At 37.4% G+C, this 12,312-nt stretch overlaps 1 protein-coding gene across 4 annotated transcripts in view; it reads left to right on the top strand.

Annotated features, from left to right (window-relative positions):
* The window catches only part of LOC149574989 (Pentatricopeptide repeat (PPR-like) superfamily protein), an 88,724-nt gene that overhangs the window by 60,057 nt on the left and 16,355 nt on the right, over positions 1-12,312 (top strand). Inside the window, exon 4 of one of the 4 annotated variants that reach the window (XM_089814835.1) lies at positions 8,905-10,683. The exons of 2 other annotated variants lie outside the window; for them this stretch is intronic. In XM_089814835.1, the coding sequence (XP_089670961.1) occupies positions 8,905-8,943 (39 nt within the window). In that variant the 3' untranslated portion in view covers positions 8,944-10,683. Of the gene's footprint in view, positions 1-8,904; positions 10,684-12,312 lie in introns of those variants that run through there. One more of the 4 variants, XM_089814832.1, reaches the window with a different exon arrangement.

The raw sequence follows: 12,312 nt of genomic DNA, 5'->3' as shown, positions 1-12,312 counted from the left end.
CAGCTAATGGCTAGACAGATGGGCATCAATATTAATCCAAGTGATGCCAACAATAGAAACAACAATAATAGGGGTAATGATAATGGAGGCCGAGACAACATTAATGGTAATAATGGACATGACAACAATGGAAATGAGGCTGATAACTTTAGACATGTTGCACAACAAACTCGAACAACCAGCTCGAGACCTCTTCTACCCACCTTTCCACCCAGAGAACCAGTTCAACCGATTAATGAACCGCAAATTGTAGAGTTACAAGATTAGTTTAGGAGGGATTGGGAGGCCAGTGGGCCGGAGTTTCAGGCAGATATCTCTCTCACAAATTACTTGGACTTGAGGATGAGACACATGCCCAGATCAGGTGGACGAAGTCAAAACTTTGAGTTGAGAAAGAAAGTGGGGAAACTTTCTTTACCTTATTATGATGCTTCAGGGAAGATGACCGCATGAGCTTGGGTGCAGAAGATGGATACATACTTGCAATTGAATCCTATGCCTGAAGAGGAGGCTATAAAGTATGCAGCTATTCACTTGGATGGACCAGCACATGAGTGGTGGCACCATGGCATGGTAACCTTGGGACATAATCAGATCACATCTTATGAGGAGTTCACTGAGAAGCTCATAGAGAGATTTGATACTAGGGATCCTGAATTGCAGTTTAAGGAGCTGGCACAACTCAAGCAGTGGGGATCAGTTGAAACATATATCAGTGAGTTTCAGAGGTTAGCTGTGTTGGTCACAGATATTTCAAAGAGGAGGTTAGTAGTGTTGTTTATGGATGGACTCTCAGAACCCTTGCGAGGATGGGTCAAGGGACATGACCTAGGTACGTTGCAGGGGGCCACTAAAAAGGCTTGTGACTTAGCACCTTCTTCATTTAGGAGCAGATTTCAGCATAAGGACAAGGAGAAGGATAAAAAACCTTTTAACAAGGATGCCCAGCCCAAAAGAGATAAGTTGGATAATGACACCTTGAATGATTTAAGAAAGAAAAAGTTATGTTTTCATTGTAGAGAGCCTTGGGATTTATTTCATAAGTGTCCTCTCAAGGCTAAGGCAAATCAAATGGAGTATTTCTCAGCAGAAGAGTCACAGTCAAAGAGAGAGGATCAACACTCAAATTTAGATGAGGATAGCACTACAGAGGAGAGCAGCATTCCTGAGGATGAAAAGTCATTAGCACGATTAATGGGGGCTCAAAAGGCAATCACATTTAAGGTTAGAGGTACTATCCAAGGGCAGAAAGTGATCTCACTCATTGACACTGGGGCTACACAATTTTATAGATGCACAATTTGTAGCCAAGAGAGGTCTACAGACTGAGGAGCACGCCGGATTTAGAGTTATGGTAGCTAGTGGTGACAAACTATTATGCACTCAGAAGATATCTAATCTTCACATCAAGTTTGGAGATGGCTATGAGTTGGAAGATGAGTTCTATGTGGTAGACATGGGAGAATATGATATCATCCTTGGCATGGTATGGATGGCCTCGCTAGTAGAGTTCATACTTAACCTAGCAAAATTGGAGATGAAGTTTCAGTGTGAGGGAAGAACTGTGGTACTTAGAGGACTTTCAGATGGGAGTTGCAGAGTAGTTTCCCTGAGGAGAATGCAAAAACTTTTTTGGCATAGTAACATAGAGTGGGCAGTAGAATGCTTCACTATGCCAACTTCACAAGAGCCACAGGTGAAGAGTCATCCACCAGAGATTCAGGAGATACTTGACAGGCACACTAAGGTATTTGGCAAGATTCCGCATGGGGTTCCTCCTAACAGAGGGATAGAACATGTTATTGAGCTTGAAGAGGGAGCCAAACCAGTCATGATTACTCCCTATCATCATCCTAAGAAACATAAGGATGAGATAGAGAAGACAATTAAGGAGTTGTTGGAAATAGGGCATATCAGGCCTAGTAAGAGTCCCTTTGCTTCAGCAGTAGTGTTGGTAAAGAAGAAGATGGGACAATGCGCATGTGCATTGATTATAGGGCATTAAACATGAAAACCATTAAGAATAGATATCCCATCCCACGAATAGATGAGCTAATTGATGAGTTACATGGTGCATGCTTTTTTACAAAGATTGATCTACGGTCAGGGTATCATCAGATCAGGATGAGGGAGGAGGACATTGAGAAGACAGCTTTTCGGTGTCACTATGGCCACTTCGAGTTTTTGGTTATGCCATTTGGGCTAACCAATGCCCTTGCTACATTCCAGAGTTGCATGAATCAGGTATTTAGGGAGTAGCTTAGGAGATTTGTTTTGATTTTCTTTGATGACATTTTAGTTTTTAGTAAGACTTGGGAGGAGCATTTACAACATCTTGAGATGGTGTTGTCTACTTTGGAAAAAGAATCATTGTATGCCAAGGAATATAAGTGCGAGTTTGGGATGATTGAGCTACTATATCTTGGACATATTATTAGTGCAGATGGAGTTCGGGTAGATCCTGAAAAGATTAGGGCTATTGTTGATTGGCCTACTCCAACAAATCTTACACAGCTTAAGGGATTCCTTGGTCTCTGTGGATTTTACAGGAGATTTGTTAAAAGATTTTCACAGCTCGCTACACCCTTGACAGACCTTACCAAGAAAGGGGCCTTCATATGGACAGAGGTAGCTCAAAGAAGCTTTGATCATTTCAAGAAGGTGATGTCATCATGTCCAGTACTAGCTCTACCAGATTTCACGAAGCCATTTGAGCTTCATTGTGATGCATCAGGAGATGGGATCGGAGCGGTCTTGATGCAGGAGAAGCATCCCATTGTTTTTGAGAGCAGAAGCTCTGTGGAGTGGAGAGAAGCTATTCCATATATGATCGGGAGATGTTGGCTATAATGCATGCATTGGCTAAGTTTAGGTCCTACCTAGTTGGGGGAAAGTTTGTTATCAAAACCAATCACAACAGCATCAAATACTTCATGAACCAACGTGATTTGAATGATAGACAACAGAAGTGGATCATGAAGTTGCAAGCTTATGACTTTGACATTGAGTTTGTCAAAGGTAAGAAGAATGTGGTTGCAGATGCCTTATCCAGGAGGCCTCATATTTGTGCTTTGGCTGAGATTACAGGAGTTTGGAGAAATAAGATCACAGAAGAATATGCGAGGGACACTTGGGCTTTTGGAGTAATTGCAGGCACCATACATGTCATGTCCCCATTTTGGAGGCAATTTGATTCAATTAATTTAATTAATTAGGTTGTCCAAAATAATGAATATTTTATGAGGATGACTAATTAATTATTTTAATTAAATAAATAAGTGGTATTAAGTTAATTATTTATAAAGTTATCAAATAAATAAATATTAAAAGGTGACTTTATATTTAATTAATTTAATAAAGTGACTTGAATTATAAAATATATTTTTATAAAGTCACTTAATAGATAAAATAAAATAATGTTCTAGAAGTTTCTGGAGAAAGTGGAGAAAAAGAATAAATAGGCACCTCGGGCTTCATTCTAATCATCCAGTTGTTTATTTCTCTCTTGACATCAAATTGTGATTCATTCACATAGTCTATTGTGGAGCCAAGTGGTTTCAGATAGTCAGTTGATCTTTGGGAACGAAAACTCCCTTGGATTTGCATAACTGAGGAAGTGAAATATCTTCTGAAGGGTTGCACATTTGGAGGTGATACTTCAGTCACTTCAGCTAGGGCATCATTGGGCCTAAGGCCATTTTCAGCATTTCAGGAGGCAATTTTAGCAAGGTTGAAATTATTGGAGGTCATTTCTAGCAGGTCTGAAATTATAGGAAGCCATTTTAAAGCATAACCGAAAAAGCAGGCCGAAAAAGAAGAACCGAAAAAAGCAGGCCGAAAAAAGCAATCCGAAAAAGCAGTTTGAAAAAGCAAAACGGAAAAGGAAAATCCGGAAAAAGCAGATCAGAAAAAAAAACAAAGCAAAAGGGGCAGCATTGAAGAAAATTATTGCAGCCATCTACAATCAGGTTCTTCACTTCTCATTTGGCATATTTTCTGAGAAGTGTAGGTTTTCAGCTGAGTACAAAATATAGCTTTAGCACTTCACTATTTCACATTGTACTTGTCTTTATTTGCCATTTGGCATTATTGGTATCAAAGGAAGGCTAGGATTTTGCAATTGAAAGAGCATTGTAATTTTTAGACTATCTATATTGCAAACCTAGAGTTTGATGATTAGCTTATTAATTTGCATGCCAATTGTTTGACAAAATGTCATTTGGCTGTAAGTTCTGTTTTTGGCATAAATAATGTTATAATTTTGCATACTAAGTGTTTATATTAATGGCACTTGGTTGTAAGTGCATTAATGCCATTTTAGGTTGCATCCAAAGTATTTGTCATAATCACTAGTTGCAGTAGCTGCATATTGCAAGTAGTTAAGTCTCATATTTGTATTGAATATTGTCAAAATTAGTTGCACATTCATGTTAGGTCATTGTTTAGACAATCTGGAGTTTTTTTTTGTAAGCATTCTCTTTGATGCAAATCGAAACAAGAGTCTTTATAGCAATCTGAAAAGTTATATCAGTCATATGACCCCTTGTATGCAAAGTGTTTGACAAAATTCTTCAAGCCTTCAATCAGCATTTTAAGGTCGGAATTGAGCAGGATTATTAGAGTGGTATCAGAGCTTGCTTGCAAAGTGTTATAATCTATTGGGGTTATTACAATACATGATGATCGCTATGTGGTGATGGATGGGTTGATAAAGTTTCAGGGAAGGATATATTTGATTCCTTCATCACAGTTTAAGGAAGTAATACTGAAGGCATTTCATGATGCACCTACAGCTGGACATCTAGGGGTCTTTAAGACCTATAGGCAGATCCGTGAACGGTTCACATGGAAAGGGCTCAAGGATGATGTTCAGAAGTATGTCAGGGTGTGTACAATTTGCTAGCAAAATAAGGGAGAGCATGCATATCCTGCAGGGTTGTTACAACCTTTGCCCATTCCAAATAGGAAATGGGAAAGTATTTCCATGAACTTCATCACCGGGTTACCACGAGTACAAGGGAAAGATTGCATCTATGTGATAGTTGATCGATTGACGAAGTTTGCTCACTTCTTTGCTAATCAGATATTCAGATTATATGGGCTACCTACTTTCATTGTTAGTGATAGGGATAGTAAATTCATGAGCACTTTTTGGCAAGAGTTGTTTAGGTTGTGTGGTACTGAACTTACACCTAGCACTAGTTATCATCCACAGACAGATGGGCAGACAGAGATTGTGAATAAATGGGTGGAAGGATATCTGAGGAACTATGTGACTACACAACAGAGAGCTTGGGTCAAATGGTTACATATAGGAGAGTACTGTTATAACACCACTTATCATATGTCCATTAAGATGACTCCATTCATGGCACTGTATGGTTATGAAGCACCTAGTTTCATGGATCTGGTTTTGGGAGATAGTAGAGTGCCCAAAGCAAAAAACTTCTTGCAGGATAGTCAGGATATTTTGAGGGTGCTCAAGGAGAATATACAGCAAGCCCAAAATCAGCAAAAATTGTATGCTAACCAGCACCGGATAGAGCGTAGTTTTGAAGTTGGGGATATAGTTTACCTGAGGCTACAACCATATAGACAGTCATCAGTCAAGAAAGTGGAGCAGAGAAGTTGAAGCCAAGGTTTTATGGCCCCTACAAAGTGATCCGCAAGGTGGGTGAGGTTGCTTATGAGATAGAGCTTCCAGAGAATAGTTGGGTGCATAATGTGTTTCATGTGTCAAGGCTTAAGAAAGCCATCGGACAAAGAGTTGTGCCTTCAGCAAAATTACCACCATTAGATGAGGAGGGAAAGCTTGTATTAATTCCTGAGGCTATTCTGGATACTAGTGAAAGGACTCTGCGAAGTAGGTTGATTAAAGAATATTTAGTCAAATGGAAATATCTGCCAGAGGAAGATGCTACTTGGGAGAGTGAGTAGGTGCTATAGCAAATAGGACTAAGATTGCTTGAGGGCAAGCAATTTCAAGGATGGCGGACCTGTAATGTTCCCATGCTTTAGCCTTCACGTTCTCCAAAGTCTAAGTGGAGGATAAGGAAAATTAAAGTCATTCAAGTAAAAATTAAAAGGTGACTTTGTATTAATAGCTTTTAGGGTATGTATTAATTATTGGAAGGACAAAAGCCTCTCGTGATTTAATTAATTATTGCCAAGGAGGAATTTCTAGGGTATGCATTAATTATTGGAAGGAGGAAGCTTCTAGCTCTTGCAATTAATTAATGTTTTAGTTCCTTCCAGAAGGATGAAGAAAAGGATAAATAGGGCTGAAAGTTATATTGCTGATCATCGGATGATTATCACTTGCATTTGATAAGAGCTTGGATGTGTGAATCACACTTCCTTCTTTTGGCAATAGAGGACGTTCATTCTCTGTTATAACATTCTAGACGTCATTCCCTTAGAGTTTGGCCTTTGGAATACAACTCTTTGTAATTAATTGCAGCATTCTCAGCATTAATATAATTTCAGCCTTGGTTCAGCTTTTGGGCATTCCTGGGTGTCCATTACAGCTTGCTAATTATCTGACTTATGCATGACCAAATATTCTGCCAAAAATAAAAAGCTGGTTGGCAATGCAAACTATAGTTAGAAACAATTAGGGACTGTCAATTTTGTTTGCTAAAGCTCTGTTTCAAATACTGGACACTTCAGTACATTATTCTGATGTCTAATTTAGTGAAATGTAGGTGTAAAAGTGTCATGTCCCCTTTTTAGCGGCATAACTTTACAGGGGATTTGCCTATCATCGACTCTCGTAGGCAAATGGTTATGGGAAGAGGGTCATTTTTTTGTCTTCCGATAATTACAATTTTGCTCTTGAAGAATAATAATTGAGTAAGTGGGGCCTACTCGTCCTAATATTAAATAAAGGTTGTACTCCAACTTTATAAAGTTATTTATTTAATTTTATAAAGCTTTACATCATAAAAGATGATTCCGGAAAACTTCCAGAAACTTCTCAGCGAAGGGAATAAATAGAGGACCTTGGGCTCCCATTTGAAGCAAGCGATTTATGAACTTGATTTCTATTCCGTTTGGAGCAATTTGTTACCATTTGGTCTACAAATTCTCAGACTATCTTTGGGAACGATAACTCCCATAGATAAGCAATTTTGAGGGTGTGAAATATCATCCAAATTATTGCGAATTTGGAAGTGATATCACAGTCACTTCATCTGGACAAAGTTCTGCGGTCTAAGACCAATTCGTGATCATTAAGATTTCATATAGAAGGTGTCAGCTGTTGAAGGTTTGGAGGAATTAACAGGAGCACAACTTGGATCAATCACCCCTTCAGACAGGGCCGAAAATAATCATCCAGATTTACCCGCCCTCAAACAGTTCCAATTTCGAGCATAGGAAAAAGGGCACTTGTTATCAGCCGAGATAAGGAAGCATTCGGATTACTACGACTCAGTTTGCACAGATTTGGGCAATCTCCGGTGTAGAATTCTAATAACTCAGGGAGGCGGATCGCGTGGAAGAAGAACAGATCAAAAACTCGCCTTACCTTCCAACAACGCCATTGTATGGAGACGATATTAAATCGTAGGCCGCAGCGGACGGGCTCAGAGCGAACCTTTGGACTCAGGGAATGATATTCCAGCGCGATCGGCAGTCTATTTAGCGCCTTTACATTGGAGGTAAATAATCGCAGGTCTGGTCAATTCGTGGGACAAAGTATAGCTCGTCGCAGGAGACAATTTATCTCAGAAAATTCGCAACCTGGCTAAAACGACTGCGGAAATCGAGCATTAACATTTGGAACGGAGGCATAGTAGATTATCAAGATTGGCGGCAGCATTTTTAATAAGCAAATTTGATAAACTTATGAAACAGCGGACTCAGGTTTAAAAAAATATTGTTTAGTTATCTAAACTTTCTATATTCTGTTGTTCAGTTTATGAATCATGAATTTTGTTGCAAAATGATCCTTCATTGAGTATTGCTGGTAAATATATTTATGCATTTCGCTGGAGATTCCCCAATCTGAAGATTTCATGATCAGTATTTGGAAAAATTGTCCCAATCCAGTATTGTTTTTGTGAACCCATATAGTAGGAGTTATTCTCGTGGTATCAGAGTTTGTCAACGAAGTGTTTGACGCAATGTCTAACCCTTAAAGTTTGAGTTTTTGGTATTAAAAGAGGCAATAACCTGTAGGGTTATTTCAAAAAGTTGTACTTACAAATTTTTATACATGAATCATTTGGTTTTGGAAAAACCATAGACATTTACACAACCATCAGACGTTTTTAAACATTCTTGGTATGCTTAAGAATCATTATGGTATTAATCAAATATAGAACAATGGAAATTTAGTAACTGTAAGATATTGGTGACTTGGGAGCATTTGGAAGAGAAAGTTTTAAAAAATTCAATTCCTTCAAGCATTACTTTTGGGATATTCTAATAATTATTTTTTTTCTAATTTGATCTTGAGCATGGTTCTCTGAGTGAGATTGATCTTGAGCCACCTTACTGTAGTAGAGGCAGGTTACATGCCATAGGGAGGACATTTGTATTCAATCTGGTGTTAGTTATGTAGGGTGGGATTGTATTTTAAAAGACATGCATTGTTATTCAATTGTAAGGATGCATGAATTGGTCAAATGCAACTCTAATATCTGTTAGGATAATACTAAAAAAGATGGATTTCTGCTCTTTGTTCAGTTTTTTCTTTTACTAATCTATATGGTTCAGTTTTTGCTTTGATTAATTTATTTGGTTCAGTTTTTGCTTTGACTATTCTATTAATTATTCTCTTTTGAGAAAAGTAATAATAGAGGCCATCTATGTTTTATGCAATGACCATGAAAAAGCTAATATTATTAAGTCATTTAACATAAACATGATGGAACTAATAAAACTTATATTGTCAAGTAGTTATACAATCCCCTTTTTGCAGGTTCCAAATGTCTATAAGGAAATGGTTATGGCTGGGTGCATACCAGATAGAAAATGTAAAGACATGTTGCGGTCAGCTCTTCGGTATCTAAAGCGAAATATGAATTCTGATTAGGATGAAGCAGCACATTGAGTATCAGCTCGGATGGCTAGTTTTTTTCTGATCCTTCTTGCATAGAATACTTGGCTCTTAGTTGATGCTCAGCTACCATTAAAGGGGTTGCTTAAGATTTGTCTGAATGAGTTGTCACACAGAAGTTATGTACTGCCAAATGCAATTCTTTATGGACAAATAACCTTCCACATGCAAATCAAGTTTCATTAAATTGAAAGGATTGCATCCCAGTCCTCATTTCCTAGCCCCTCTATATGTTGCTTATTCTATATAAACTGAAATCCAGAGCCTTTAGTGTTCCTAGAGACTAGCAATATTTGTTGCTCTACAGGACACATGCTTATTAACTCAAAAGATTGCAATCAAGTTCTCATGCAAGGTGTATTTTCCGTGGGCTAACTTTTCAGTTCTGGAACGTTGACGCCTGAAATGCCATGGACGCTTTCATTTCATTGAGCATTCAGGATTGGGCAAGGAACATCTCAGTTATGCTCATCATTCTGGGAGACATTTACAGAAATTTGAGCTAGTGTTATTTTTATACTCGGAACACTTTTCTCTCTCTTGACTCTTATTAATTTTATGTAGAACACCATGTTACAAGGTACATTGAAAATTCAAATAGAGTTTGGAAACAGAGCATTCCATCTGGCCTTGCGTTAAACAAAAGTTATGGTTGTTTTTTAAGTTGCTACCAGCAGAATACAATGGACAGTTTGTTCTTCCATGTACCTTAGATATTGTTCATACTGGTAACTGGCATATATGTAACTCCTGCCCACTCCCAATCATTTTATCCTCCCACAGATCTCTGTCAAAGAAGTAAGAAGATGACGTGTAGGGTGTTTTAGTTGACTATGCCCAGCGGAAGTGCACAAGATAGGTGGCAGAAATGGAAAGAGCGGATGAAGACGTGAACAGAAGCCAATTCAGGCTCAGAAAATTGAGAGAACTCTAAAGGACGGGGTACTTGTAAGAAACTGACAAGATTCCAAATTCTGCCCATCCTTACCTTTTAATCACCAGTATGCGAAGTGCCAGAGGTCAAAAGACCTGCTCATGTGATACATATAGCTTTTGCATGATCTCTTTTTTCAGTTAAACAATAAATATGTACAGATTATACTCAGTTTTAAACAATAAATATGTACAGATTATACTCAGTTATATATTTAAAAGAAAAAAGGTGCCCATTTAATCACTCACAACCTTCCAGATTTTGACATTATTGGATGGATGCATTTGTTTGAAGGAAGCTCGAGTCTACAGAGAGCAGTGTATTTGTTTGGATGGGCTCTCATGCTTAATCCCATTTGCTTCGTGTTCCTGCCGATTCCTATTAGTGAAGTCAATATGATTGCACTCACCAATTGTAGTGTAGAAAGGAGGACTTCCATACCAGTGAAGCCTTTTTTTCGATTAATTTGCAAGTGTTCATAGCAAATAGCTTTATCCATAAAGATGGCATACTAATTGGAAATACAGCTTTGATGCACCGACACATAGTTAAGTGGTACACCTGTCTTATGTTTCTACCTAAGAAGAAATGATAATACACAACAGTTCAGTTGTTTCCCCTTATTTCCGGAAACAACTTATGTTGTTCCTACACTGGATTTAAATATATATTTTATTTTTGAATTCATCTTGTGTACAATCAATAATGATTGTTGGAATCTTCAAATATAATGCAGCTGAACTTGGTTAAATAGATAAACTGCATGTTTTCTGAATTTGATTATTCTTGAATACCAAAGGGAATAGTTTCAATTAATTTGAAAGAGGAAGCTATCATGCCAAAGAGATTGCTGCACCTCATGCTATATCTTTACATGTCACACCATGAAGTACTAGAATTCAGACTAGATTCGCTTGACAGTGAAAATGGTGGATGTCCAGTTTAATGCATATTTTATGAGCTAAGGCATTTTGACTGGTTATATATCTATGTTACACAGTGCTTTGAGGACAGGGACAGCTTTCACGGATGGCAAGGACTGATTTTATTATGAAATCTTAAATTGTTAAAAGTTTTATTAGTCAACTTCAAGTGACTTGAAATGGCTAAAATAGTATGCAGGAAAGCGCAAACTTCTACAAGTCTAATCGTACATAACATCAAAATTCAAGTTTATTAAAATGCAATAACTAATCCAGATGGCAGGTTCATTTACTGTGTACTAGTAAGATTCATCATGTTTCAGGATTTCATAACAAAAATCCAGCTATTCAACACTTAACTTCAATAGTCTGTATCTCGTTTGAAGAAAAGGTGAGTCCTTAGAGAATATTCTGTCACAAGGGTGATTTGCTATGCTTCATACAGAATCATGATAATATTTATATGCATAGTTGGCATAATCGCAGAAAAATCAGCAAGTTTCAAGTAATCGCTGAGATTTTCCTAGATTTACTCAATATCCAGCAGGCAAAAAATTGACAAAATTTTTGCAAAAACTGAGTTTTTCAGAATAACTATTTTCTCTTAATTTTTTGAATTTTTATTTTTATTTTTTTAATTTGGTAAAAACAAAAGGCAAAAAGCCTATATATTTTATATAAAATAGATAATTGCAGTATGCTAGTAGAGCTGGGATGAGGAGGATGTGATTGTAATGATGTATTTACATCTAGTTTGACACAAACTATTTACTATTTTGCTTCCCGCCATCACCATTCCACACCAGAAAGCGATTTTGTACAGACTATATATATATATATATATATATATAAACTCTGCTTGTTTCTTTTGTGTTCTCTTTAATTAACTCATTGCATGCATCTTCTTATTGAATTTTGCAAAAAATAATAATGTATTTTTAATTAAATTTTAGCGGTTTTTTAAGGTTCCTGGGTTTTGTTGAGAAACTGGCCAAGTTTTTCCCAATTTATTTTTGGGGGCTTGGCGAGTTGTTGCCAAGTGAGTTTTCCAACTATGTTTATATACAGCTGGAAGAGTAATAGGCTTACATTTTATCTCAAGCACATTTTTATTTAAAAATAGGTGAAATTGGGATTTTACCATTTGTGACGTTTGTGCATCACAAAGGCAGTTCATCCTCACAAATGTCCCTAGGATAACAAACTTTCTTGTAGATGTTTCTTGATGTATCATGATATTTGAATGTTATGAGATTTTAGGAAAAAATGTTGACGCTGGTCAAGGGACTTTCCTAGCCATCCTATGGTCTTAGAAACACTACATGGGATGGGGGGAATCAGTTTCAGGGCTTGGACGGGTCCCTTTTGATCCTTTTTATGCATCTTCCTTG

This window comes from Cupressus sempervirens, chromosome 2 (assembly GCF_028749045.1).
Source record: "Cupressus sempervirens isolate cs-2001-9-10 chromosome 2, ASM2874904v1, whole genome shotgun sequence".
In the NCBI taxonomy this organism is placed as follows: domain Eukaryota; kingdom Viridiplantae; phylum Streptophyta; class Pinopsida; order Cupressales; family Cupressaceae; genus Cupressus; species Cupressus sempervirens.
This window is presented reverse-complemented; position numbering and strand designations above follow the sequence as displayed.